This window comes from Chinchilla lanigera, unplaced genomic scaffold (genome assembly GCF_000276665.1).
Source record: "Chinchilla lanigera isolate Chin_1 unplaced genomic scaffold, ChiLan1.0 scaffold00082, whole genome shotgun sequence".
NCBI lineage: Eukaryota > Metazoa > Chordata > Mammalia > Rodentia > Chinchillidae > Chinchilla > Chinchilla lanigera.
Window position 1 is genome coordinate 8,361,283 of NW_004955483.1, and position 27,045 is coordinate 8,388,327.

Here is a 27,045-nt window from a genome sequence, read left to right on the forward strand (position 1 = left end):
AGTAAAGTATCTTATCTTGATAATAGTTGCTCTAGGAAGTTAATGACTGACTTTGTTTTATTTCTGTAGGACTCAGAAGAGGAAGAAAATGAGCTGGAAGCTATTAACCGGAAGCTGATAAGTTCTCAGCCTTATGTACCTGTGGAGTTTGCCGACTTCAGTGTTTACAATGCCAGCTTGGAGAACAGGGAATGGTTTTCTTCTAAAGTAGATCTGACAAACTCACGAGTTGTGGAGAAAGAAGTGTCTCGTAGCCCTACCACCAGCAGTATTACCAGTGGCTACTTTTCCCACAGTGCCTCCAATGCCACTCTGTCTGACATCGTGGTCCCCACTAGTGACAGCTCCGATCAGCTAGCCATTCAGACAAAGGAGGCAGACTCCAGTGAGCCTCCCGGCCCATCACCTGTGCATGATTTCAGACCGTCCTCAAACACAGAGTTCACGGAGGTAGACAGAGGCTTGGGAAAAGATAAGATAATCACGGTGCCACTCAAAGAAAACAGTGCCTTAGCCAAAGGGAGCCCAGCATCCCACAGCATGCCTGAGAGGAACTCCAGAATGCTCTGTAGGACAGCTTCATGTTCAGAACTGCATGCCTGCCCCAGCAAGAAGGGCCCGCCAGCCCGAGAATTCTGCTCGAAGGAGGTGACCGTAGAACACACCACCAACATCCTTGAGGATCATTCCTTCACAGAGTTCATGGGCGTTTCTGACGGCAAAGAGTTTGATGGCTTGACAAATTCTTCTGCGGGACAGCCTTCGAACAGGAGAAACCTACCAAATAGAACAGAGAGTAAGAGTGCTCCAGGCGGGCCACAGGACACTGATGAGCTACATTCCAAGTTCGAGAACGACCAGGTAATAAATCCCAGACGCAGCCCTTCGAGTTCTGTGCTATCGGTGAGCATATCTAATTGTACACCAACACCCAGAGGCCCTTCACCGCTGTGATTTGGAAAGAAATACCCATCTTGCTGATTCTTATAGAGAGGGCGAGCCTGCAGGGGAGCAAGCACACCACCATGGAGCTCACTCACTGTGGGGAGGGCAGATCTGCTATGGCGGCCAGAGTAGAACCATGAAATCTATAAGACCAATGGGATTTTTTTCTCACAGTGCTGGACATTGAACCCAGGGCCTTACACATGCTGGGCAGGAACTCTACCACTGAGCTATATAGCCCAAACCCGAGGATCCATGGGTTTTTAACTGGCACATGTGTTGGTATTGAATTAAGCATTCAAATAGATAAAGATAAATTAATCTTTGTTCATTCCCTGAGATGTTTACTTATTGGCTATCACAAAGTAAGCTGGTAGAAGCTACCATATCAAATTTGTAATTCTTTGGCTTATTCTATACATCATTATTTTATATATCATTAAAAAAGAAGAGACACTGAGCCTGGGGTGTAGCTCAGTAGAGGAACATTGCCTGTATAGCTTAGAGCTTCGGTTCCATTCCCAGCACTGCAAAAAAAATTATATCAGCAATTACAGTCTGGGCGTGGTGGCACACACTGTAACTCCAGCACTTGAGAGGCTGAGGCAGGAAGATGCTGAGGCCAGCCTGGGCTACAGTAAGTTCAAGGCCAGCCTGAACTCCATAGTAAAACTGTCTCAAAAAGACAAAACAAAAAAAGCAATTGTAAGGGGCTGGGGATATATATAGCTCAGTGGCATAAGTGCCTGCCTGGCAAGTGTAAGGTCATGAGTTTGATCCCTGGTACCACAAAAAAAAAAAAAAAAAAGCAATTGTAAGATACCTCACGTTCTGAGATATAGCTCAGTGGCACAAGTGCCTGCCTGGCAAGCACAAGGTCCCGAGTTCGATTCCCAGTACAAAAAAATTTAAAAAAAAATAAAATGGGGAAAAAACATAAGCAACATAGAATTAATAAGATACAGTAATTTGGTGCACACAATGAACAACTGCTTTGTGAGGCGGCATACACAAGTTTCCTGAACAGTTGAGGTTTGGGCTTCAAATGCTACCCCGCTTGGTTTATATTACTATTTTTCTGTTGGACAGAACAGGTTTTTGCCAAGCAAAAATAACAAATTGCATAAATAAGAGAAGATTGGCTTCTAAGTATTCCATTGCTAAGCGCTGCCGTTTCTTATTACTTATTTTGGTCCCATACCTGTATAAGCTGCAGGAGAGCCATGGTTTAGAAAAGCAAAGAGCTGACCAAGCCAGACAGAAGCTTGGTAAAGGACAGATAACTATGGTGCAGTTTGTCCTCTCTGTTTTTGCTGAGGACGTTATTGGGATGGGAGACTTTTCTTTCTATATTTGCCCCTGTTTCCCATACCAGCCCTTAAAAAAGATTTCTTTCCCCAATACAAGAGTAATAGGGAGGCAGGTGTGATAGCACATGCCTGTCATTCCACCCCTGAGGGAGGCTGAGGCAGGAGGATTAGAAGTTGGAGCCCAGCCTGGGCAACTTAGTGAGATCCTGCCTCAAAAAGTAAATAATAATAATGATGGGCTGGGGATGCATGTCAATAGTAGACCACCCCTGGGTTTGATCCCCAGTATGGCAGAGAAATGGGGGTGGTTCTGGGAGGGAAGTGCTGTGGTCGAACATGTGTTTAGCATGTGCAAGACCCTGAGTTTGATCAGAAGTACCACAGAAAGAAGCAAAGAATCGAGGGAAGGATGGAGAGAAAAAAAGAAACAAGTCACTGATCACTTTTTCTGCCTTTGTCCTTGCAAGCTAAACATGAATTTGTTTAAAAGTCTTCCATTTCCTTTACACTGATTTTGAAGCTTTCTATAGGCTACCTGCATTGGCTTTTCAGTTGAAAGACAAAGTCAGCCAGGCAGGGTGGCACACACCTATAGTCCCAGCACCCAGGAGCCTGAGGCAGGAGGATCGCTGAGAGTCCCAAGGCCAGCCTGGAGTACACAGTGATTACAAGATCATCTTTGAAAAAAAAAAAAAAAAGCAAAGTCACGGCCTCTTGAATGCTTCACTCTAAGAATTAGCTTTTCTCATGGAAATTAAGTTATGCAAGGTGCCTCTTAAAATCCAAAGGCTCTTTAAAAATCACCCTCCAACCAGATTTTGCTTTATATTGGGCAGAGCAGGGGAAACCAGGTTTTTGCAAAGCATCATGGGTAAAAGACTAGGTGGGTGTCATGGCCACAGAGGAGGGGAGAGGGCAACGACCCTCTTGTTTCTTTGTCTGCATTGTTTAGAAACCAATGGGAAACATTTTGCTTTTGAAAGGTCCCAGAGCAGTGTGTCCCTGGCAGAGAGCTTGGTTCTAAAGTGAAGCTACAGAAAGGTTTGTTGCATCAGATAGTGGAATTGTGGAGATTTTTTTTTCTTTAAAAACATATTTTGCTTTAGTGGTTTGGTTACACTGGTTTTCTGCTGCGGTTGTTTTGTCCTTGCTCTTTGTGGTACTGGGGATCAAACCCAGCCCCCCTCACGAGTTAGGCAAGTGCTCAGCCCCTGAGCTGCACCCGCAGCCTCTACACTGGCTTCCGAAGTCGCTGTGACAGTATTAAAGTCTACTTGAGAACTATGTAAGTACTAAAGTTGGACTTTGGTTGTCAGCCTGAAATGCCTTAGAACATGGATCCAGAAAGGACTTTTTTTTAGCTTTAACTTTGGGTCTTACTCACACTTTACCCAGGAGCCTCGCCTCGGGGTGGGCTTCTCCCTTGCTTAATGTGCATTCCAGAACTGGCTCCATAATGAATGCAGGCCTGAAAGTCCCCTCAGGCTGGGCTCTCGGGGAGGTCTTGGGGCCCAGAGCTCCGACTCACCAGGCTCTGCTTTCCAGGGAGGCACGGACTCGAGGTGAAAGGTAGCAGGCCACTGCTCCGCGGCCCCAGCGCGGCAGCTCTGTTCACCGGGTCGCCGCCGTGGGAGACGCCAGCCCTACCAGCACCTTGCCACACGCCGCAGCCCAGCCGCACCTCAGACCAGCACGCACGGAGAGCCAGGCGCTTTCCCCTCCCTGGCAGGGGAAGCAGCACTTTGTCACGGTGAATCCCAGCCTCTGCTTCTTCCAGAAAGCAAGAGAACTGAAGTCTTGGATTAACTAAGTGACAGTGTTTTTGTTTGCACTTACTACACACCCACACTGTGTAGAAACCTCTACAGATTTCAAACAAACTTTATTCTTGTACAATTTTAATCAGTTCTTACTGTAGAATCTGGAGTCAATGCTCTAATTTTTTTTATAAATAATATATATTATGTATATGAAATGTGTATCTATGGCATGTCTGTTCAGAGACAGACACAGCTGCACACTAAAATGCAGATAAAAGTGATTTATAGAAAATCATAAGGTACTGGACTTCATTACAAAGCAACTTGGGTGATCACTTCTATATGAGCAGATGAAAAATATTTTACTGCCCAAGAGAGGTCGCAAATCCCTCTTTGTAGAAAAGGTTATAGAATGCTGTTCTTTATAACCAAAGAACTTCCACAAAACTCAACGTGTTTGCTGTCCACTCTTGTTTTGTATGAGCGTGTGTGTTTGACTGCAAGTTTGGTGCCAATACTCCCTTGGCTACCAGGCCACGCACTGCCGTTCTCTGTCCTGTTTCCTAAGCACACTAAGAAATCTCACAGCTACATTCTTTGGTCTTCCACCTGGCCCAGCACCTACTGACGTGACATTATATTGTAACCAGTGACAATGACTGGGGCTCTGACTCCAGGCCAGCATTTCCTGTACCTTGGTTCAGCCCAGCCAGGCAATGGGATACAGTATTACTCTAAGCAGAGAAGTGGGTCCCAGGGGTTGGGGTTGGGTGCCGAGGGATCCAGGGTGGGGTTGCGGGTTTGTTTGGGGTTGGCAGCTTTCACTGTGGTGTGGTTTTGCTGCTGCTGTTCTGCTTGATTCTGAACAACGCTGAAGAGATGGACGGAACTGGGAAGTTCACCAATTCACGCTTCATGTTTGCAGGAGATGGTTGAACACAGACCACCCTGCTGTTATGTCTTCGTCTGTAAAATTCTACAAGCAGAGATGTAGAATCATGTGTGGACATTTTTACAAAAGTACCTATGTACCTGTTCTGTAGATGCCTGTACAGTGGGTGTAGATGTGAACTGTAAAGCTGTCTTGAGAGGGAGTGGAGAGTGTGTACAGTCTGCTGTACCTGTTCGTGAAGTTTTGAGCATTGGTCAATGAGTGAGATATTGGAGACTTTATTGAAAAGCTGCTGTTCATGATTTTTGTGTATAGTGAGCTGACTGTAGTATTTTACTGTCTGTTTAAAAAGAACTGTAATTTATATCCCCTTTCAACATTATTGTATTTAATTGGTACAGATTTGTGTGTATGTGTGTGTTTTAGAATACAAACTGTCTAATTCAGATTTTAAAACATCAATCGTTTGTCTTCAGTAACTGTGCGATTCACCATATATACATGTATGCACAGCCTAGAGAGTTTTAAACAACACCGGCTCACATTTCCTGAGGGTTTACCAGGGACTGTCTCAGACATGTGCTATTATAATTTCATCAGACAGCAACAGGCGTCAACAGTACTACTGCTACTAAGTGCTTCGCACATGGGAAGCTAAGACAGGTTAATGATGCGCTTGTAGCAAAGACAGGATCGTAGCTATCCTTTCTGTGTTTTGCCTGGTGACATGTCCTGAAGCAGCGGACCGCCTGCAGAGAGTGCTAGGCACTTTCATGGGTTTGGTGTGGGGCGTCTCAGGAGTTCCAGGCCGAGCAGCATGGTACGGGGAGGTGGAGTAGAGCAGGTCGGACATGGTGTGTTGCTGTGTTCACAATGCTTAAACAAATCTTTACAGCACCCAGCGGGCTCTTGCTGCCTGTAAAATAGTGGATAAAGATAGCATACTGTGAAAGTATTACCTAAAAACAGTATTATGACAGAATCTTGTCAGAAAAAAATCTAAGGTGTTCATAAGAGCCTTTCTAAAGTTACCAAAAATTAGATCTAGCCCACTCTGGATTGAAGGGTAATGTGCACAGACTTCCAGGAGAAGGGAGACCAACACTTACGCTGAATTTTATGGAACAGGGCTAGGGAGGAAAAGCAGCTATTTAATATTAAGTAAACAATGAGACTGAAAATATAGTTTCAGACAAAAAACGAAAAAATTGTTTCTCTTCCTAGTGAGAGAACAGCGGCATCGGGACACAGACACCACTGTTCACCATGATGACTGGGAGAAGTGGTCGCAGGGCTCAACCCCGGCATGTGTTTCACAGCTAATTTCCAAAGTACAGTATTACCAGTGCTGTCACATTTGCTTACAGTCATTTGGACACACATCCTAACAAAAACAGCCTTGCGTTTCTGTGGCACTGATTTATGGGAAGAATAACTTTATAAAAATACCTTTAGAGTTGGGCAAGAGCAAGGTACTGTCTTCTAAATTACACTGCTTCAGCCAACAGTTACTTTTCAAATTACAATATTCAAGCTTTAGAACAGCATTGGAAAAAAAAAAAAAAGCAGCTAATTACATAATTAAGCTTTTTTCAGACGTAAAGTGTTCTGGTCATGTAGTGGAAAGGGTCTAAAAAGCTGGAAGGGCTGGGGATTTAGCTCAGTGGCACAGCGCATGCCTGGCAAGTGCAAGGTCGTGAGTTCGAGTCCCAGTACCAGAAAAAAAAAAAAAAAACCAACAAAAAAAAAGCTGGAAGTGGTGGTACACGCCCGTAATGCCAGCACTAAGGAGGCTGAAGCAGGAGGATTGCTGAGTTCGCGGCAAGCCTGGGTTACATAAGCGAGTTCAAGGCCAGCCTGCATTCCATTATGAAATCCTGTCTCAAAAAAAAAAAACAAAGGGTCTTTTGAAGGTGTACAAGGAAGGAATGCAAATTCTTTCTAAAAAGAAAAGCGTGTGCTACCAGCATGGATTTGGCCTTCGACTTTGTACAGTAACAGAAGCATACGTGTTTTTCTGTAATATGGAGCCTGACTCCAAAATTCAAAAACCAGAATGCAAAGTTAAGCTGTCGTAGCCAGCAGTTCATCTTGGGTTTTCTCCTGTCCCGGAAGAAGGAAATCTGCAGAGCTATCAGCTTCCCACCAGGTGTCCTGAAGGTTGCACAGTCTCCTGCAGGTAAGGAACCTGGAACCACGAAGGCGCCACCACCGCCCAGACGACAAAAGGCAAGAACCGCCCTTTCAGAGCGGGAACCAGTGCTGACAGGAGTGAAAGCAAAACCCCAGGGTCTAAATTTAACCTGTTTGTCATTTGCCTCTAATCCCCTGCGGGGAGGAAAAAGGAATTATACATTTGAGCCCCACATAATGGTCATTGTTTCCTGGATACAGTGTGTATAAGTAGAGCTCCGTGGTCTGTATCTTCCCAGTGTTCTGGGCCGTGCACCCACCTGTATTCTTAGCAAATCAACAGGTTTTTCTCCCAGCCTGGGAGGCTCCTTGGCTGCCTGTGCATGATTACACATCTCTCACTTAGAAAACTGTAGCTCAGTTCAATCCCCAGTATCGAAAAAAAAGAGAAAGAAAAAAAAAACCGAACCCAAGAAAAAGCCCGGGGGGGCGTGGGCAACGGTTTCCGAACCCCACAGACACAGCCACGATCTTGGAGTGGTCATAGATTTTCTCAGTGCCCCTGGAAAGAAGCCTTTATGTCCCTTAGGGACCCTATGCATGGAGACAGTGGCCGCTGATTAGCATAACAGTTAGTGCTGAAGAAGCAGGTAAGTTTTGAAATTGGAGTCTCTCGAAGAGAAGATCACCTTGGACAGAGAAAACTAGTCCAGTTTGGTTTCAGCGTAGTGTGAAGCCACTTGACCCTTTCACAGTATCTACAGCGCTTTCCACTAGTTTATTTTAAAACTGGAAAACTGTCCTTATAATAGCTGTGAGCAGTTATTCTGAGCCTTCATCTCCTCGGTGTGTGTCTGAGTCAAGCCATGGAGATATTCTTAAATTTCTGTTACTGTTTGTCTTTTCCTAGATCAGCGGCAGATTTGAGGAGATCACAGCTCAGTGGACCACTTTTCCTGAGATTTTTTTTTGGTTAACACATCAGTGAAAAATTACACCTTTGTGTGATTCATCACCCTTGTTCAATCAGCATAGTATACGTCGTATGTGGTTAACTGCAGATATACCAAGCCTCCTCACTAACATTAGATGTAAATACCTAGCTGGGACAACTGACAGGGAGAAAAAAAAATCACTGGAATGAGGATATAATATCTAACCTCGTACCACTTGTACTCAGGGCTGTTTTACATGGGGATGACAATTTACCTGTATTTTTTATGCTAGCTTTTGTATATGCAATAGTGTATTTTTGTAAGAAAGACAGTATTAGTTATCTGTTGCTGCATAATGGATTATCCTTACTCTTAGCAATTTAAAACAACAATAAATTTATCATTTCACACCTTTTTTCATGCTGAAGAGTCAACACAGGACCTTTCTACTGAGCTACATCCCAGCCCTTCTTTATATTTTATTTTGAGACAGAGTCTAAGTTGCCAAGTTGCCCAAAGTAGGCTTGAACTTGGAATCCTCCTGCCTCCCAGGGTGCTAGAATTGCAGGTGAGCCACTACATCCAGCTGACTTCACACCATTCCCATGGTTCTGAAATTCGGGTGTGGGTAAGTGAGTAGTTTTAGCTCCAATCTCTAGTAAGCTGTAGTCAGTGTCGGCCAGAATTGTGGTTGGCTGGAGGAGGGTCCACTTTTAGTGTGTTTTCCACACAGCTTGCAAGCTGGTGCCTCAGCCGCAGGCTTCCCTAAGTGAGTGGTTCAAGAAAAGAAGCCACAATCCCTTTTATGACCTCGTCTCAGAGGTCTCACTTCTTCACTTCCTTCATATTGCACGCATTAAACCTTAGAAGGGAGATCCTAAAGTCAGATTCCCATGGAGGAGGAGGAGAATATCGGGCTATTCCTTTGGAGAAGAGGACTGTGAAATCATGTATAGACATATTAGAAGTCATACAACTGAAGCTATAGGTCAAAGCAAAGCTAACTGGAACTTATATCTGAATATAAAAATCCAACTTGACCTAATTTTTTAAATTCATAAGCAGGGCAAGAAGGAAGGGACATTTGATGGAAAAATGAAGTTATTAACTTCAACCGAGAATATTCATTTAAAATGAAGCTATTTTAAAAATAAGGATCAAAACTGTACTAGTATTCTTGGTGGAGGCAAAGGATCAGAAACTTAATTTTGCTTATATTTTCTCATTTGATTCTTTTCAGTTCTGCTTCATTCGAGGCACAAGTACACGGCTGGCTGATGGCTTTGCTCATAACAGAAACTCCAAATATCTTTCCTTATAAAGGCAAGAAGTATTAATGATTAACACTGAAAAAGTTTATGAATACAAGCCTTTTTTTCTGAAGATACTGGCAAAGGTGGGATTATTTCATTATTTTATTTGATATCCTTTTGGTATTAGTTCAAGCAAATTCCTTAGAGAAACCTTTGATAATTCCTCCGACTACACTGGGCTTCTGCTCTTGTTCATGATGAGAGATGCCTGTAGTTCTCCTTTGTACCACTGTAAATGCTGTAATTAAATAATCTTAATTTTTTCTGGTTTCTTCTCTCACTAAACTCCCTGCTCTGTGCAGTAGGACCGCTGCCTGTATTATACAGCACTGTGTTCCCTTTGTTTAGTGTAGGGTCAGGGACACAGCAGGTACTTGGAAGTTACTTACTAAATGGAAGAGTCGCATAGTGTCAGAACTGCCCTGGAAGACCTGAGGTTTTCTTCCTAGCAGGAAGGTAGGAGCATGAACCAGCTTTACAATATTGTGCATACTGACATAATATTCTGTTCTCCAAGGACTCTGTTTCTCTCCCCTCCATTAAAAATGATTTTAAATTAATGTTATACATGCTATGTATATAAAGATTGTAACACACCCACACAGTGAAAGTTGACACTTGATTTAGATTTCCTCAGTTTTTACCTAATTCAATTTTCTCTTCCAGGATTCCATCCAGAGTACCATGTGACATCTTGTTCTCCTGTCTTCTTGAGTGCCTCCTGGCCGTGACAGTATCTGACTTGAATTGTTTTGGAGGTGTTTAACATTTTTGAGGCATACAGTAAAATATATTATAGGAGCCTCTATACTAAATTTGTCTGGTGTTTTTCACAATGATGAGATTGGAGTGATGGGATTTTAAGGGAAGATCTCAGCATTTGAAAAGTTCATGCTATCAACGTGCTATCACTGTTGATAGGGACAACCACCTGAATGGAGTAATGTTTCAGGATTGTCACTTAATATTAAGCTACCTCCCCCCCCTCCTTTCTGTACTTAAGCTCAGGTTTTCTTTGTTTTTGTTTTTTGGGGGTTTTTTTGGTGCCGGGAATTGAATTTTCTGTACTTAAGGAAGACACTAGAATGAACTTAATTTTTTCAATAGCTCTTACCTACCTATTCCCTGGAATTGTATGACAGACACCCCAACTTTCAGTCAACAGCTATGGTTCATCTCCTTACAGGCTGAATGTCACTGAACAAAGGAAACACAGATGGCAGAGTATCCAGGCTGACTAGGAGAATGAAGAATGCCACTGCCTGCAGATTTCCTTTTCTGCTGAAAATTCAAACCTAGGAATCAAACCTAAATATGGCAATCATTTTTTTTTCTCTTTTGAGACAGGGTCTCACTATGTGGTTCAAGCTGTCCTTGAACTCACTGTGTAGTCCAGGCTGGCCTCAAAGTCATGGTGATGCTCCTGTTCATGCTCCCAAGTGCTGGGATTATAGGCATGTGCCACCACACCCAGTCATTACACTTCTTTTAACAAGATTTTGACACTAATACACCCCGATGAAGGCAATTTTCAAGACCAGCTCCACTACTTTGTCTTTTATGTTCTTATCAAATCCTTCACTTAAGGCTCAGCTTTCCCCTCTACAAATGGGGTTAGCAGCAGTGTCTGCTTTATGGGGTTGTTGACATGATCATGAGGTCACTGCACATGAAATCTCTTATACTGGATAAACAACCATGCAATAAGAATATTTGTTAATATTAAACAGATGTCTTGTTCCTGCCTACAGATCATTTTACCCTGTGGTTCTTTATTCAGTGTGGATGACATACATTCCTTCATGGGGTGGCTTAGCTTTGAAAAGTCACCAAGGAGTAATAACAGGGACCCTAGCAAAGAACCAAGAACTTGATTTTTGTTTTTGTTGTGTTTTTGTTGTTTGTTTGTTTGTTTGTTTTGATACCAGGAGTGAAACTCAGGACCTTATTCTTGCCAGGCAGGCGCTTATGCCACTGAGCTATATCCCCGGCCCAAAAAAACCAAGAACTTGAAATGAAAATTAAGATCATTTGAATAAAGTCAAAAAATGTGTTAACAGCAGAATAGGTACTGAAGAAGAAAGACAGGTAAGTGGAAGAGTACTGAAAACATTGCACAGTCTGATAAAGAGAAGCAAAATACAGAAGAGAGGTTGACTGAGAAAAGGAAAGAGTGACAAGACCAAGCATACTTCTAATAAGCTCATCAAAGGAAAAGCATGTAAGAATGGAGAAAGGCAAAAGGAGAAGCTATGATTGCTTAAAATTGTCCCAAAATGATGAAAGTCGTGAGTTGTCAGATTTAGGAAATACAATAAGTCCCTAGAGGGAAAATTTTATAAGTCAACAATTAGACATATCACATGAAATTGGCAAACACCAAAGATAAATATGATAAAGAGTTTAGAGAGAATACCTGTAAGCTACAAGTAAAAGATAATTAGATCAACAGCAGACTTGCCAGACACACCAACAGAAGTCATAAGACAATGGGATAGCTTAAGAATGCTGAAAGTATCAACCTGTATTTCAATTTCTAGTAAGTTAAAAATGAGGGCAAATGATACCACCTTAGGCAAAGACTGAAAGAATTTTCCACCTATAAGAGAATCTTACTATTTAAAGTAGTACTTTAAGAAAGGGAAATTAAATTCAGAAAAAAAGGATTAAGAGGTAAGAATGGTGAGCAAAGAAACTGGTCAATATGTGGATAAATCTAAATGAGCATCAGTGAAACTTTGTGAAGCAGTGAAAATTAAGTGGAATTGAAATTGTCAAAAGAGGAGTGATTGGAGCAGAAATATTCTAAAGTACTGGTATTAAGTTGGAAGAGGATACAGCTACAGATCAATTTTAGATAATTCATGCTAAAATTTAAAGTAACCACTGAAAAAAAAGGGAAAAGGAAATACAGTTTCCAGGCTGGGTGGGCATGTTGGTGCATACCCATAATCCCAGCCCTTGGAAGGATGAGGCAGGAGGATCATTGAGAGTTCAAGACCAGCCTGGGCTACAAAGTGAGCTCAAGGGCAGCTGAACTGCATAGCAAGACCCTGTCTCAAAAAGACAGAAAGAAAAAAAAAAAAAAGACAAGCCTGAACTACATAGCTGTGTCTCAAATGGCAGGGCGGGTGGGGGGCAAGGATAACAAGTGATACGTTAAAAGGCAAGAAAAGAAAAAGCAGATAAAAAGAAGGAAAATAGAACAAACAAAAAGGTCAACACAGATCCAAATAAACCCATAACCACAATATGAAAATAGCCTTCCCTTTTCCCCCCTGTAGTGGATTGATAACTGGTGGTCAACTTATAACCCCCAGCTGAACTGAGTGAGTGGTGCTGGGTGTGGGAGGCCCACCTGAGGACTGTTGCCACCAGCATAAGAGGCAGACCTGGAGAAGAAGAAGCAGGCTGTTGGGAGCTGAGAGAAGCTGTTGGGAGCTGAGAGAGACCGTGGGGAGCTGGCTTCCTGATGAACTTGGCTGTTTTCATCCTCCGAGGAGCTCGGGACCTCGCTGGCACTGAGAATGGCTTTGGTTCACTTTGGGGAGCTCTGGTCCTTACTTGAGCATAGCTTCCTGGTTCCAGAGGGGAAGATGATGCACTGCCCGACTCTTGGAAAAGCCTGCTGCATTGGCTTCCCTGATGGGAACTCGGCCATTCTGATCATTGGAGGAGCTCGGGACCTCACAGTTGCCCAGGATGGCCGTGGTACCTTTTGGAGGAGCCCTGGTTCTTCTGAGCATCACTTCCTGGCTCCAGTGCAGATCCCTCAGCTTGCTAGCACAGATCCTTCTTCCTGCTGGCATAGACTTTGTAGATTCCACCACTGACCTTTGGGCCTTTCCAGCAGATCCATGAAACAGGACTGCATGGGACGTTGTCATGGGTTCTGGGCCTCCAGTTGGATTCATGGGAGGCACTATTATGAGCTCTGGGTATTTAGCTCAACTCATGGAAGGCATGGTTGTGGGATCCAGGCCCTCAGCTGGATTCCTTGGTCTTAGTGTGTGGACAGATTTCCTGCACTCTTTTGTATACTGTTCTTTGGGTGACTTATAAATAATCATATAAAGTATGTGTCCTGTATTATGTTGTTCCCCTTGCAAAATAAGCCGCCCCAAACCAACATACCCCCTAAGGGTCTTTTTAAGCCAAAGAACACTGTAGCTTGAATATATGGGGACATAAGTGTAGGGTTTGTGCTGTTCCAGGTGTAAGGTGGGGAGGGGCTGTGTTCCACCCCATGTTCAGTTTGAAGGTGTCCACTTCTTTCTGTACACTTACTGTACAAATGAAGACACTGAACCCGACCTTCTGTGCAATTCCCAGTTCTCTGGAGAATGATCCCCTGACTTTTATGAAGGTGAGAGAAAGAGTCCCCTCCTTCCCTGGCTGCTCAGGGTAGGAGAGAATTAGGAATCAATAGTACATACCCACACACCAAATCCATCTTGTTTTCAGCCACGCGCCCTCTCCAGCTTTCCAGAGCACTAGGACTCTCCCGGAGTTCTCATTTTGTCAGAAGTATCATCTCCTGTCTTCTGCCTGCTGAAGGAGCTTTTCTTTTGTCCTTGCTTATCCTCTCCCAACATTGTGATAAACTCTTTTGTCCACTAGGGTCTTTTGTTTATTTTCCCCTCATGGCTTAATAATGTTATCCTCATTACTGTCACATATGATAAGTTTAGAGATGGATAGGATACAAAATTGTATGATTAACCTGCCGTGTTTTACCAGAGCATTTGACTTGCTGTGCCCCGCCTCTATCTCAAATCCTGGAGAGTTTGACAGCCAATGGCAGACAACTGGAAGCATTATCACAAAGAACAGGAATTTGAAGTATGTGACCCCCCCCCCAGGGCACAGATTATTGAACGGAGGCTCACAAGGAAAAAGTAAACTGTGGCCAGGTAAAGTTTGAAACAGAGATGTCCCAGAAGGTCAGAGACCATAGGAAGCTGTTGATTTGTTCCCTCCCACTAATTTTTTTTTAAGGAATTTCCTTCAGTTATTTTGGGGGCTAGGTAATAACATACATGTAAGTTAAATAGTTTTTCCTTTTACATGGACTGCTAGTATCCTGGGATCAACTGCCAATATAAATATTCTTCCTGGAAGTACATGAGAAATCTGAGGAGAGATCATTGAAGTTAAGTGGTAGATACCTCCATCATGCTGTCAGTCCTCTGCCATCAACCAGAGAGAAATGAGAGATGTTCATTAATACTGAATAAGATTTTAAAAATCAATGAACAAATACCACCATCCTAAATAGTACAAAATACACCCTGAATAGTATAAAACACACAGGAGTTTGAGTCAGAAGAGATCCACTTGTCACGAAGTCACCATATTGGGACTCCCTGGGCCTCAGTTTCTTATGATGAAACAAAATATTCAATATAAATGAATAAATAATAAAATGGAAAAAATATTCCCAGCTGGACAAATTACGCCAAACAATAAAGTCCTTCATCTAATGTAGAAGTATTTAAAACAACATGAGTACTAGCTTCGGCTAGTAAACTGATACATGCTGTAATCCCAGCTAGTCTGCAGGCTGATGAGGCAGGATTGCAAGTTCAAGGTCACTCTGGGCAACTTAGCAAGGCCTTCTGAAAATAAAATGTAAAAAGGGATGGAGATGTAGCTCAGCAGGAGAGATACCTAAAGTGTGCAATGCGCTGGGTTGAATCGCCACACCAGAAAAAAAAAACAAAACCCATAGTATTGAGGACAAATGCCCCCATAACACTGTGGAGTGAAACTAGGGCCTTTCCACTGAGCTGCATCCTCAGCCCGCTTTTCTGAGGGTCTCACTAAGTTGCCAAGGCTGGATTATAACTACTATCCGCCTGCCTCCAAGCAATTCTTGGAAACTGCTTAGTTCCAAGTAGTGGAATTACAGACACGTGCCACCATGCCCAGCTGCAAATCATCTTTTCTGCCAGGGACCACTTGGTGAGAATTGATGAAGCCTTCCTGAGGCTCAGGTCCACAGTGGCTAAGTGCCCAGAGCAGGCCCTAGAGCTCACCAAAGTGCAGTCCTCCTCCTGATTCCCACTCAGAAAAGTGGCTGTCACCATCCGGGACCACCCACCCTGCTTCAGGAAGCATGGGGCTCCATTCCCAGATCCACTAAAGTCCAAACAGAATGGGCATTTACAGGGAAAGTTGAAGAAATAACTTACCTGTTGGCTGTGGGTCTGCCAAAGGAGAACTTGGCAGTTTCTCCCAACCGATGAAGTCTGCGATTTCTCTGGTTCCTAACTCCATCGCTGTACCAGCCTTTTAGGAAAAAAAGACATTCTGTTCAGGAAAATGATTTTCTTTATTTTTTCTTCATTTATGCCATTTAGCGGAATGCTCGGCAGACAGTTGGTATCAGTTATGATTACTTCCAGATCTGTCAGCTTAAAAGAGGTACCGGTGCTGCTTAGTGAACTTTAAAGGCAAAGAGGTATGTTTCAGTAACTTAAACCTGGAGCGAGACAGGTTTTGAAATAAAGGAAGCAATTCTTGGAAACTACTTAGTTCCAAGAAGTTTCCTTCTGGACCTGCTCCTCTTGCCTGTCCATATGCCCCATCCTTTACCTCCTTTGCTTTGTTATGTAATATGGAGAGGTATTCTGATGTCATAATGACAGTACATGACTTTTTGTTAAGTCAAGTCCCTAAACACAGGTGACTTTCGCAATATGAACACCCATCCCTGGGGGTGAGTCTTCTTGATCATTGTGTGTGAGGGATTCTTAGTCATCGTGTCCGCCATCACTCTGTAGGACGTAATCCTTCAGAGTTCCAATTTAGCTTAGCACTCCTAACCTTAATTTGGAATTAAATGAGCTGATGATATTGCCCACCTAGCCAAATTCACATAAAAATGGGTAACTTGTTCCCTACAGATAACTTGAGGAAGGGTTTAACAAGAAATTAAATCAAAACAAGCAATTTAAAATGTTCTTTTGTAACTTATATACTTTAGAAATATCTATATACTTTCTTAGGGCTTTTCCTCGCAATTATCTCAAACTTTGGCATGCTGGGATGTCTATCTATACTGATAATTTTCCACAAGGACCAACTGGCATTTAGGTCTCTGGGAACTATTCTGTATTCTGTATTTCTGAAGATAATGCTGTTGGGATGGTCTAATGTGTGGTTAGATTTTTGTCTTGAAACATGCACAGGAGGGCTGGGGATATAGCTCAGTGGCATAAGCACCTGCCTGGCAAGTGCAAGGTCCTGAGTTCGATTCCCAGTACCAAAACAAAACAAAACAAAACAACATGCACAGGAGACTAGAGGATGATAGCAATGTGATACAAAATCCTAGCACTAGACAAGGGAACATCCTCCAGGCCTCTGCATAATCTTCCCTTTCAAAGATGGATACTGAACTAGACACCAAATTTTGGTGGCAAGTGATCTTTAACTGGTTCTGACCACTCCAGGGGTAAGAGAGAAGGGCACAGAAGACAGGGGATGTAGCAAAGAAAATTACTTCTGGTGTACCCAAAAGGCGGTCAGAGGACCAGAGTGAGTAGAAAAGAAAAATGCTGGAAGTTTGTTAAAAGATTTCTAGGGCTTGGGATATAGCTTAGGGGTAGAGCACATGCTTAGTTTAGCATGTGCAAAGCCCTGGGTTCCACACGCAGTATGAAAAACAAAACACATGCTGGGAGTGGGGACACACACCTGTAATCTGAGCATTTGCGAGGCTGAGGCAAGAGGATTGCTGTGGGTTTGAGGCTAGCCTGGGCTACATAAGCAAGTTCAAGGCCAGCCTGAACTACACAGTGAGACCCTGTCTCAAACCAAACCAAACCAAACCAAACCAAATCACAGATTTCTAGAGTCCACCCTAGGGATTCTGCAGGCCTGAGGAGCCATGTGTCCCATCTGATAGTGATGCCAGAACTTGTGGTTGGCTATGGAAAGGCAAAAATTAAGCCAGGTTCTGATTTTTAGCTCTGGCCTTGGAACAACAAAGGCCTCCTGGTGTTTAAAGTTAGATGGTTTTAGATACTCTCTTTAGTCTCTCACTTTCTCTCCACTTTTCCAAACAGCTCCACTCTTTTGTGCTCATTTTCCTTTGTGAAAAGGAAGTAACATTTCAGGGTCTTCCCAAAGCCTGAACATCCTTAGAACTAGAAGCATTTGGGCACTGCAGGCTGGAGAGGTTGAGCTTCCCTCCAGTCATCCCCAGAAAAAGATGGCGTAGACTGGGGAGAATTAGAGAAGGGAGAAGAGCCCGGAGGACCAGGTGCCCTTGCGTCCTCTAGTTGGAGGACTCTGTGCCCTTCCCTGGGGAAGAGCTGGGGAGACACTGTGGGTCTTGGCCAATGAGCAGATCCCTAGAGGGAGTGGCTGCGTGAGAGCCTCAGCATAGCACCACAGCTGCAGAGGCGCCCACACCTAGCAGCAGAGGGAATGAATGGCAAGCAGCTGGATGAAGGGGCCAGGTGGGTAGATCGTGCCCCCAGGCCTTTTCCTCGCTTCTGGCAGAGCTTACCCAGATATTGCCATTACATGAGGACATGATTTGTTTTTGTTTTTTGGTTTTTCTTCCAGTACCAAGAATTGAACTCATGACCTTGCACATGCCAGGCAGGTGCTTTGCCACTGAGCTAAATCCCCAGCCCCTATGAGGACATGATTTGTCCTTCTGCAAATGTTGCTCTAGGTATCTCTGTCCTGAGTACCTTCTGTAACCTGGCCTTTCCTACTGAGGAGCTTACCTCTAAGGACACCATCTGTGGAAGAATCACTCTTTCGCTCAGGTGCTCTAACCTGCATCTGGAGTACAGGCCACTGAACTGGGGAGTGGGGACCACAGCAGTTTATCTGAAGCTTTTGCTGTCTGCCTGAAAAATTATTTAAAATGGAGAACATGGCCAGGTGTAGTGGTGCACACTTGTAATCCCAGCACTCCGGAGGCTGAGGCAGGAGGATTGTTGTGAATTTGAGGCCAGCCTGGGCTACAAAGTGAGCTCAAAGCTAGTTTGAACTGCATAATGAGACCCTGTCTCAAAAAGCCAATAAATGAATAAAATGGAGAACAAGAATTTAAAGCCATTCATACAAAATGTACTTCCAAAAGAAAATTTATGTGCATAAATATTTAATCAAAATACTTAAAAGTAAAGCAACAGTACAGCCATTTCTACTTGTGCCCACCATGTCTCTAGCTCCAAAACACATGACCAAGATATACTATATATGTGTTTGCTGAATGCTATTTTAAAGGCCTACTTTAAAGTATTGCACAAGTCGGGCACGGTGGCGCATGCCTGTAATCCCAGCACTTGGGAAGCTGAGGCAGGAGGATTGTTGGGAGTTCAAGGCCAGCCTGGACTACAAAGTGAGTTCAAGGGCAGCCTGAACTGCATAGTGAGACCCTGTCTCAAAAAGGCAAAGAAAAAAAAAAATCATGCTTATCTTTCTTTAGTTCATAGTCCTTATATAATACTGTTATCTCCGAAGAAAAGCCCCCTGTTGATCTGATCACATAAAGGTGATTATACCTCTGACATGGCAATTAGTGCATGATCTGAGGAAGACTGTGCTTAACAGGAAAGGGGGCTTACAAGTGTTTTAACAATAACATGTAATTGTAACAATTTTCATTTCAAAGCATCTTTGTACACAGATAATTTGCATTACACAATAGTTGAAGGAAAGCAGGAATTGCAAAATTGAATATGCCTTCATCCATTCAAGAAATATTTATCCAAATTTTGCCTTGTACTGTGGCTAGAAAGTGTTAGGGAAAAAATGAAGGGACTATAAGAAGCGGCTCTTCTTTCCCATATATTATGTATTGGGCTTTCATTATTTATGATGCTAGTAAGTGACACTCTGAGCTTCTGTAACACCATTTCTACAAGGTATCACTCATCTTTCCTTCATTTATTTTACAGCTTTTGAATTTGGTCAACAAGAAGCCAATCTGGACCCACAAGACTGATGGAGGAAAATTTCACCGGTGAGTTCAGGTTGGCAGTCAACCTGGCAGAACGTTTTACGATGTTTTCAAAACTGGCACCAACTATTTGCCAGGATTCAAAGTTCACCTTCCTCTCCTGCTGGTCTCAGGGTCCCTCTCTTGTCTCTTACCTCCTTCCTTAACCGTCTTGTCTTGCCTTTCCTATATTGCTTGCAGATAGAGGAAGTCTTCAGCAGAAAATTGCCGGCGAGGTTTAAATAGTCTGATCTGTCTTGTTTTGATCTTGTTTGGAATCAGCCACTGTACTTTTCCTTATCTAGGAACTAGGACAGACAATTTCTAAGAGTGGTTGCATTTTCCCCTCCATCTCAGTTTTAATACTTTTCCAAGGACACTGGACAAAAGTTCATGATTGGGAAATGAAAGAGAAAAGTCAAAAAACAAACCTTGAGGGAAGGAATGTGGCCCATGTGGAAGGAAGAGGAGCTGCAAAGGTAACCTGTGAGGGGGCGTTCAGGGCCAGGTGTCCCCCACAGCCACCAGCAGGAAGAGATGAGGGATGTTTGCCTCCCAGGGCTCTATTCCGAGTGCCCTTTGTAGAGTGGCCTCCTTGGTCCGCAGCAGTAGACCTCCACTACTTCGCAGAGGAACGGCTGTTCTGCATAGGCTGTACTATAAGAAAGAGAAGTGACAATACTCAAGCGTTAGCAAGGCTGAGGCTACCGCCAGTCATTGGTCTCAGCTCTTCAGGTGACAGGGATGGGCCAGCAGGTGGGTGCTTCTTGTCAGAAGTGCTTCTGAGACTGCTGATGCTCTGAAGAGGAAGGTTTTAGGACCAAGTGGATGAAAAAGAGAGGATCCAGCTGTTACTAATTTAAAGTATGGCTGGGGTTTCACTGTGATCTGAGAAAGCTATTGGTTATTTTACTCAGGACTCTGTGGAGACCCATAGTCTGCTTTGACGTTTCCATTCTATAGACCATGTATGTTTGAGGTAGAACCTAAACTTATGTGGGTGAAGATCATTTTCCTTAGCTGGGGTAGGTTGTTTAAACAGGCTTTGCTCAGGTCTGTAGTTGTTTGGTTTTGCATGGCGATGTTGCCATGTTTAACGTTGAATATAGAATTAGGTAACTTCACTCATCTTTATTTTGGAGAATTTTTAAAGAGTTCTTTTTGTTGTTTGCTTTAGGGTCTTGAAGAACCCATCTTTTTGGTAGTTTAAGATATCCCACTATCCTTGTCATGGACCCAAACAAGGTGAGCCATATTGAAGCCCCAGGACATTACTGAGTCATAGGTATTGGCTGGAAATCATCATAACTAACCTTTGTGTTTGTTATGTTCAGCCAAGTCTGCCACCTGTGATAATGGAGAAGAAGAATGTTGTAAATCCAGGTTTTCATTTTAGTAGGAGTATAGCTTCCTTTGGGAAAAGGGGCAAATGAAAATAACAATTAATATTAGTTATTTCTGCTCAATTTGAAGAAGGTAAGACTCACCAGATGATAAGGAAAAAAAAAAAAAACACTCTAGAAACTGCCAGTGCATAACTCTGCCTTGATTACTGTAGGGTTAATGAAAGGAATTCCTAAGCTGGCTCTTTACAGACTTTGGTATTCTCATTCTTTTGCTTTGATGCATAAATGTCCACATGAGCAAATGTGTTTATATTTGGCCTATAGGAGGGAGGGAAAGATAGGTCAGCCCCTTTAAATATGATTTTTCATTTCTTGCATTTCACAATTTCGTGGGCCTTCCCTTTCGTAGGAGTCCCGGACTCTGTGTGTGCTGCGGAAAGAATACATGTGAAGGGTGTAGTGCTGACGACTGAACCCAAGGTTTTGCACTGAGCTACATCACTGGCCCTTTTTTTTTTCTTTTGAGACAGGGTCACAGTAAGTCACCAAGTTGCCCCGGCTTAGCTGGGAATATTCAACCTTCCTGTCTCAGCCTCCCAGAGTGCAGAGCAAGAATACTTTTTTGTGTCTTTTGAGGGTCTCGCTATGCAGTTCAGGCTGGCCTTGAGCTCACTTTGTAGCCTAGGCTGGCCTCGAACTCGCAAGATCCTCCTGCCTCAGCCCCTTCAGTGCTGGGATTATAGCCGTGAGCGACCACACCTGGCTTGAAAGAATACTTTTGATGATCAACTTAGGGGAATTTTTAGACCAAAGGGTCCATTATGTTTATAAAATTGAACTTCTCCATAAGTAATTTTTGGAGAAAATATTGTATCTGAATATTATCCTAGCTTCATAGCACCTGTATAAGAGGTCAAGCTACTAGAAATAAGTAATCTATTTAATTGGGTTTTTTGTCAAGTAGAAAACTACTATCGTTTATACCCTTATAGTTTAAGGAGGTGAGTTCTGTAGATTTTATTATAAATTTCCTGACATCTCATTCAGCATTCTGGATATTAGCTGGTAATCCAGATTCAAGAATATTCCCTGGCTAGAATGCCTGCTTGTTTATATGCCTTAAAAATGACATTTTGACTACTTCACAAAGAGCCAAATCATAGTAATTCTAAGCAAGTAATAAGATATTTCTCGTCACAATCTCTCTGCTCATTCCTTCTTCATTTGGGGTTCATGCCACATGTATGTGTTTTGTTTCTGACGAATGAATTCCAAAAGACAAGTTTTACAAAAAGGATATTGAAAAACTAGCAGTGTTCTTTAAATCTCTGTGCTCAGATATATTTCACCACTAGTATTCAGTGTTCCACTCAACCTTTCAGGTGTGCTTAATAAATTCTAGTCACATAGTTAAGGTTTAAAACAGTGCTATTGCTGGACTAAGTGGTACACGCCTGTAATCCCAGCACTGGGGAGGCTGATGCAGGAGGATCACTGAGTTTGAGGCCAGTCTGGGTTACACAGTGAGTTCAGGCCAACCTGAACTGCACAGTAAAACCCTGCGAAAAAGAAAAAAAAAGTAAAACAGTGCTATTCAAGTACTATGTGCATACAAGTCACCTGGCAGTCTGGTTACAGCGCAGAGGCTGATGGACGAGTGTGCTTGGGCTGGGCTCCAAGGGAGGCTTCTGTGGTCAGTGAGCGGTGAGGGGCCTGAAGCCGCTTTGTGTAAACTGGGTAGCTGGTGGTTTTCTGGTGGTGGGTGATGTAGACATTAGGGGTGTTTGCACACCAATTAGTGACATACTCTTGAAAAAAGAAAAGCCTTCATACGTTAGTGTTTTGGTGGCGCATGCCTGGAATCCTGCACTTGGGAAGCTGAGGCAGGAGGATCACCACAAGTACAAGGCCAACCTGGGCTACATAGTGAGTTCAAGGCCAGCCTGAAGTACACCCTGTCTCAAAACAAAACAGTAAGTTAGTGGTTGACAAATATGAGCATTTTCTATAAATGCTGTTAAAAAAATAAGCTTGATACTTAGTGCTAGTAAATTGAATTTTGGAAGTAATAGTTTTATACTTAGTGAGTCCAGTTTTCTTTTTTTTTTTTTTGTTTTCCTCCGGTACTGGGAACCGAACTCACGACCTTGCGCTTGCCAGGCAGGCACTTTGCTGCTGAGCTAAATCCCCAGCTCCAAGTCCAGTTTTCTAAGTAACTGATGAATTACAGTTACTTAAAAAAAAAACTGAAAAAGCTTAAAATTGCTTGTATGGTATTTTTTAATGCAATATGTTCGGAATTTATAATGTAGAATTTTTAGGTGAATTATTAGTGTTAATTGCTAATGGTCAATAGAACATAATACATTAAACTTTAAGAGAATTCCACAAAATGATAAAGTACAGTGTACAACTGGACAGATTGTTTTACAGTTTTATTCAGTGACACACCAAATGCTAAGATTACAAACTGTCATACAGTAGGTTCTCAATAAATAGGTTTTTCAATGAATTAATCTTGGTTGATGATTCATTAACTGTCTTGCATGTTAGGATAGGATCAATCTTCCTAAATTTGGTCATTATTTCTTCCAACAAAACTGAATTTCCAATTAAGAATGATAAATTGAAAATATGCCCTAAATGATATGTTTAGGTACAATCATCATATACCAAAACCTAGCACTGGTTGATGTACGTGGGAAGAGGGACAATCTTATGGTATGTTGGAATCATGATAGATGTAGTTAATCAAAACTTAATTAGTTAATGCATTTAGTCTTAAGTATTGTTTTACTCCCAAATGACAGAGAACAGAGTAAGTTAATGAGAGTGTAATTATTTAAATCTTTGAATATCTTCCCTTTGCTATAGCCCTTCTTCCCCTAGAATACAAGCAAACAGGCAAAACCCCCAATAACCTCCTAGAATCTGAACCTCACTATACCACTTTGCATTTCTTCAGTTGAAACTGCCTAACAGAATAAAAACCCTGCCACTTTCACAATTTTTCTACCTAGTGAAATGCTTGGTAGTAATCATTACATGAAAATGAGTGAAGCATCATGGAGATCTTCTGAAAACTAATCTCAGCAAAATAATTTGCTTCAATGGGCATCAGAGCAGATACATCTTTCTTTGTCTATAGAACTTCCTAACTCCCTATAATTACCCTTACATACTGCTTTGGCTGGAACTGCCTTACCTTTGAAGAATAAATGAGGCCACTTTGTAATTAGTTGGATATCCCTCATCTATTGGAGAAGGGTCAGTAGCTTCTCTATTTGCTGATCTATGGCTGACAGACAATCACCATGTTATGTGGGAACAAAATAAAGAAATTTCTTGGTAGAGGGAGAGCCTACTAGTAATAACTTTTCATGAACGGAAATGACTCCAAATTGGTCCAGGTTTAATGCAGATTTTCTCCTGTCTCTTACTCCTTTTCTGGTAGAGTTTTCAGTCAATCACGTGCATGCAGAACTATTGCATTTTTGTTCCCCTTACATGTCGTTTTACTTCAAAGAATCATTTGTGAAATAACTGAGTAGATGCCTCAGATGCGGCTTATCCCTATCTCCTCAAATCCTACCAACCTTCTATTCTGAAATTTGTAGTTTCAGAATAGTAGTAGGAGTTCCTTTCAAAACTTGACCATGAAGGTTGTCCCTTTCAAGAAAGAGATGTGCTGAAAATTTTGATTCTGATGAGTGAAAACGGCAAATCGGATGTGGCTCCAGTTCAGTCTCTTATACAGGTAGTCCAGTTACAGATTCAGTGCAGATCTTCCCTGTAAATTCACTTATCAGCACCTACTCGTCAAATACCTAGCTAAGAATTGTGAAAGAGTAGGATTTTTTTCTTTTTTTGTTTTTTTTCCGGTACCGGGAATTGAACTCAAGACCTCGTGCTTGCCAGGCAGGCGCTGTGCCACGGAGCTAAATCCCCAGCCCAAGAATAGGATTTCTGTGTAGGAGGGAAAGAACAGCAGAAAGAACGCATTTTATTTCGGAAAGATGAAGTACTTCAGGGAAAAGAACGTACATGAAGAATCGAGGGGTCAGTTATTGGTGGAGGGGGCACGAAGCTTGGACGGGGGGAAGGGAAAGTGGATTCGTTTTATCATCTTTGGCAACTCGTCTCGGTGGTTATGGTTAGAGATGCCTCCGAAAGTCACTTACTCTGTGGCTTGTGTCTGGTACAACATGATTTACTTAGGTTCAAAACTACTGTAAGTTTGGCTTCACATCTTCACATATAAGTTTTTTTTTTTTTTTTCTGGTACCAGGAATCGAACTCACGACCTCGCGCTTGCCAGGCAGGCGCTGTGCCGCTGAGCTAAATCCCCAGTCCCACATATATGGTTTAAATAGTGACTTGAATTGGGCAGTTTTGTGGGGAAATGTTATAAAGGTCTCGCAGTTTATCACTTGTAGGTTGTAGCTGGCTGATATTAGATACCTTCAATCTAAACAGTTAATGGGTTAAGTATACATTCATCCTTTCCAAAGATCCACCACCCTGTTGAGATAAATACTCATTCTGTTTGCAGATGAGGAAACTGAAGCCTAGAGAGAGGATGAGTAACTTCCCCAAGGCTACACAGCTAGTAAGTGATGGGCATAAATTAAGTCTATTTGACCTCAAAGTTATCATAAACTTAAAAAAAAAAAAAACAACTACCTTACATGGAATGTGGTTTTCAAAATAGATTTTCCTCCCTAATCATAGAGCTGTTTCAACTCAGAAAAGTTGGGTTGTATCCCAGCTTTGACTGCTTGTTTCAGTGACCTAAATTCTCTGGACCACTATCTTGTCTGTTGAACAGGAGGGATGGACCACGTGTCACCCAAATCTGTCAGGTCCCAGAATTTCTTCGCATTGTGGAGTCAGTGTTTGAGTCTAGCTCCCTTATCTACTCTCTTAAATATAATGCTACTTGGGTAAGTACATGGATACTTTCATGAGTCAGAACACATTACTCATACTGTGACCTAACTACATGGGTTCTAATTGCAACCATGTGCTGCATTTCCTGTATACCAGGAAACACACCAAGTGCTCTACGTATACTCCCGCCTGCTCCTCGCAACAGCTTCATACGATGGATTTTACAGTTTACATTTTATAGGGGAACGCTCAGGCTCAAAGAGGTTGTGTAAACCCAAGGTCATACAGGTGGAGCGGTGAGCCCAGAATTCCAGCCGTGTGTGTCTGACAACGAAGCCCTACATATTTTCTAATTCCGCTCCAGGCCTAAAGATCGCGGTCATTGTTTAACCGCAGGTTTTTCTCTTCTTTTCTTTTTAATAATTATCACGAGCTCCTGTCCTTGTACTGTTCGCTTTCTGCCTGCTTGACCAATTGCTGGAGAAAACAGAGCAGGAAGAGCTTCCTATTTTCAAGGTAGACGCCTCTTCACACTTTAAATTTACAGCCGACAGCAAACGTCCCTTGCCTGGCTTTGTGCCTCGGAACCCTGCGGCTCTCCGCGCGTGTCGCCTTTCCGAGAATCTGCGTCCCCGCGCTGAACTACGTTTCCCAGCGTGCCGCGCGGCCCAGAGCGCGGGCTCTACCCGCCCTTCTTTCCTCCTCGCCTATCACGCGGTCGCAGCGTGATGATTCAAACGTAGGGCCCGCGACGAGTGACGTCTTTCTGGCTCGCGACCGCGACGGCGGCCTAAACAGCGGCGATAGGCGCAATTAGCGGCGGCGACTGCAGGGACTACGACGGCGGGGCGGGCGCCGTGCGCAGAGTCGGGTGTAAGCGGGCGGCGCCGGCGGCTTCAACTGCGGCAGCGACGCCTAGGGCGGCGGAAGGAAAACCTCCCCCGGCTGGCGGTCGAGTTAGGCCTCAGCGGCGCGGGGAAGGCTCGCGCTGTCCTCCGCGGGAGATCTCCATAGAGACCGTGAAAAACAGACGCGGGGGCCCGCGAGAGGCAGCCGTTCTGGAGCCAGATCCCGGGTCGCGGCCGCCGCCACTCCCTCCGTCGCTGCCGGCGCGTTCGCACTCTCGACTTGGCCTCGCAGCTTCGCGCAGCTCGGTGTGTCTGCGCCTTCCTGTGTGGGCAGCGCGGGCGGACTTTGGGGACTGGGCCGGGGCCGGGGCCGGGCGGGGGAGGCCCTAAGGCCGCCGCCTCTGCCTCTCCGGCCCGGGAGCGGGAAGCCGCCGAGGCTCCGCCATGGCCTCGGGAGCCGGAGGAGCAGGAGGAGGAGGAGGAGGAGGGGGCGGCGGCGGCGGCGGCAAGATCCGGACGCGTCGTTGCCACCAGGGGCCCATCAAGCCTTACCAGCAGGGGCGACCCCAGCGCCAGGTACGGACTCGGCCGCCGCGGGGGCCCAGGGGACGGGGAGGGAGCGGGCCGGGTGAGGCGCGGCGCTCCACGTGGAGCGGACGGGAGGGCGGGAAGAGAGGCCGGAGCGCGGCGCCGGGCTCAGGCCGGG

At 43.7% G+C, this 27,045-nt stretch overlaps 2 protein-coding genes and 2 long non-coding RNA genes across 11 annotated transcripts in view; 2 read left to right on the forward strand and 2 right to left on the reverse strand.

Annotated features, from left to right (window-relative positions):
• The window catches only part of Kif13a (kinesin family member 13A), a 175,132-nt gene extending 169,769 nt beyond the window's left edge, over positions 1 to 5,363 (forward strand). For all 3 annotated transcript variants that reach the window (XM_013503818.1, XM_013503819.1, XM_005403395.2), the window contains 2 exons: positions 70 to 861; positions 3,801 to 5,363. In XM_013503818.1, coding sequence (XP_013359272.1) covers positions 70 to 861; positions 3,801 to 3,821 — 813 coding nt within the window. In that variant the 3' untranslated portion in view covers positions 3,822 to 5,363. The remainder of the gene's footprint in view (positions 1 to 69; positions 862 to 3,800) is intronic.
• Positions 5,364 to 5,466: 103 nt separating this feature from the next.
• LOC102020011 lies at positions 5,467 to 15,862 on the reverse strand. Of its 2 annotated transcripts, XR_001231025.1 has the most exons (4): positions 15,483 to 15,862; positions 13,725 to 13,839; positions 7,361 to 7,450; positions 5,467 to 5,823 (listed from the first exon to the last, which is right to left on the reverse strand). It is a non-coding gene; the product is annotated as an uncharacterized LOC102020011 (long non-coding RNA). The 2 variants fall into 2 exon arrangements; XR_263868.2 differs by lacking the exon at positions 7,361 to 7,450.
• Positions 15,863 to 15,970: 108 nt separating this feature from the next.
• Positions 15,971 to 27,045, forward strand: part of Nup153 (nucleoporin 153kDa) — a 79,766-nt gene continuing 68,691 nt past the window's right edge. Inside the window, exons 1-3 of one of the 5 annotated variants that reach the window (XM_005403401.2) lie at positions 15,971 to 16,009; positions 19,215 to 19,279; positions 25,154 to 25,210. In XM_005403401.2, coding sequence (XP_005403458.1) covers positions 25,154 to 25,210 — 57 coding nt within the window. In that variant the 5' untranslated portion in view covers positions 15,971 to 16,009; positions 19,215 to 19,279. Of the gene's footprint in view, positions 16,010 to 19,214; positions 19,280 to 20,470; positions 20,501 to 25,153; positions 25,211 to 26,209; positions 26,916 to 27,045 lie in introns of those variants that run through there. The other 4 variants (XM_005403403.1, XM_013503820.1, XM_005403397.2 and 1 more) reach the window with 4 other exon arrangements.
• Positions 19,441 to 27,045, reverse strand: part of LOC106146542 — an 8,976-nt gene continuing 1,371 nt past the window's right edge. Inside the window, exons 2-3 of the long non-coding RNA XR_001231026.1 lie at positions 19,687 to 19,912; positions 19,441 to 19,563 (exon numbers count right to left, since the gene is read on the reverse strand). This is a non-coding gene — a long non-coding RNA (uncharacterized LOC106146542). The remainder of the gene's footprint in view (positions 19,564 to 19,686; positions 19,913 to 27,045) is intronic.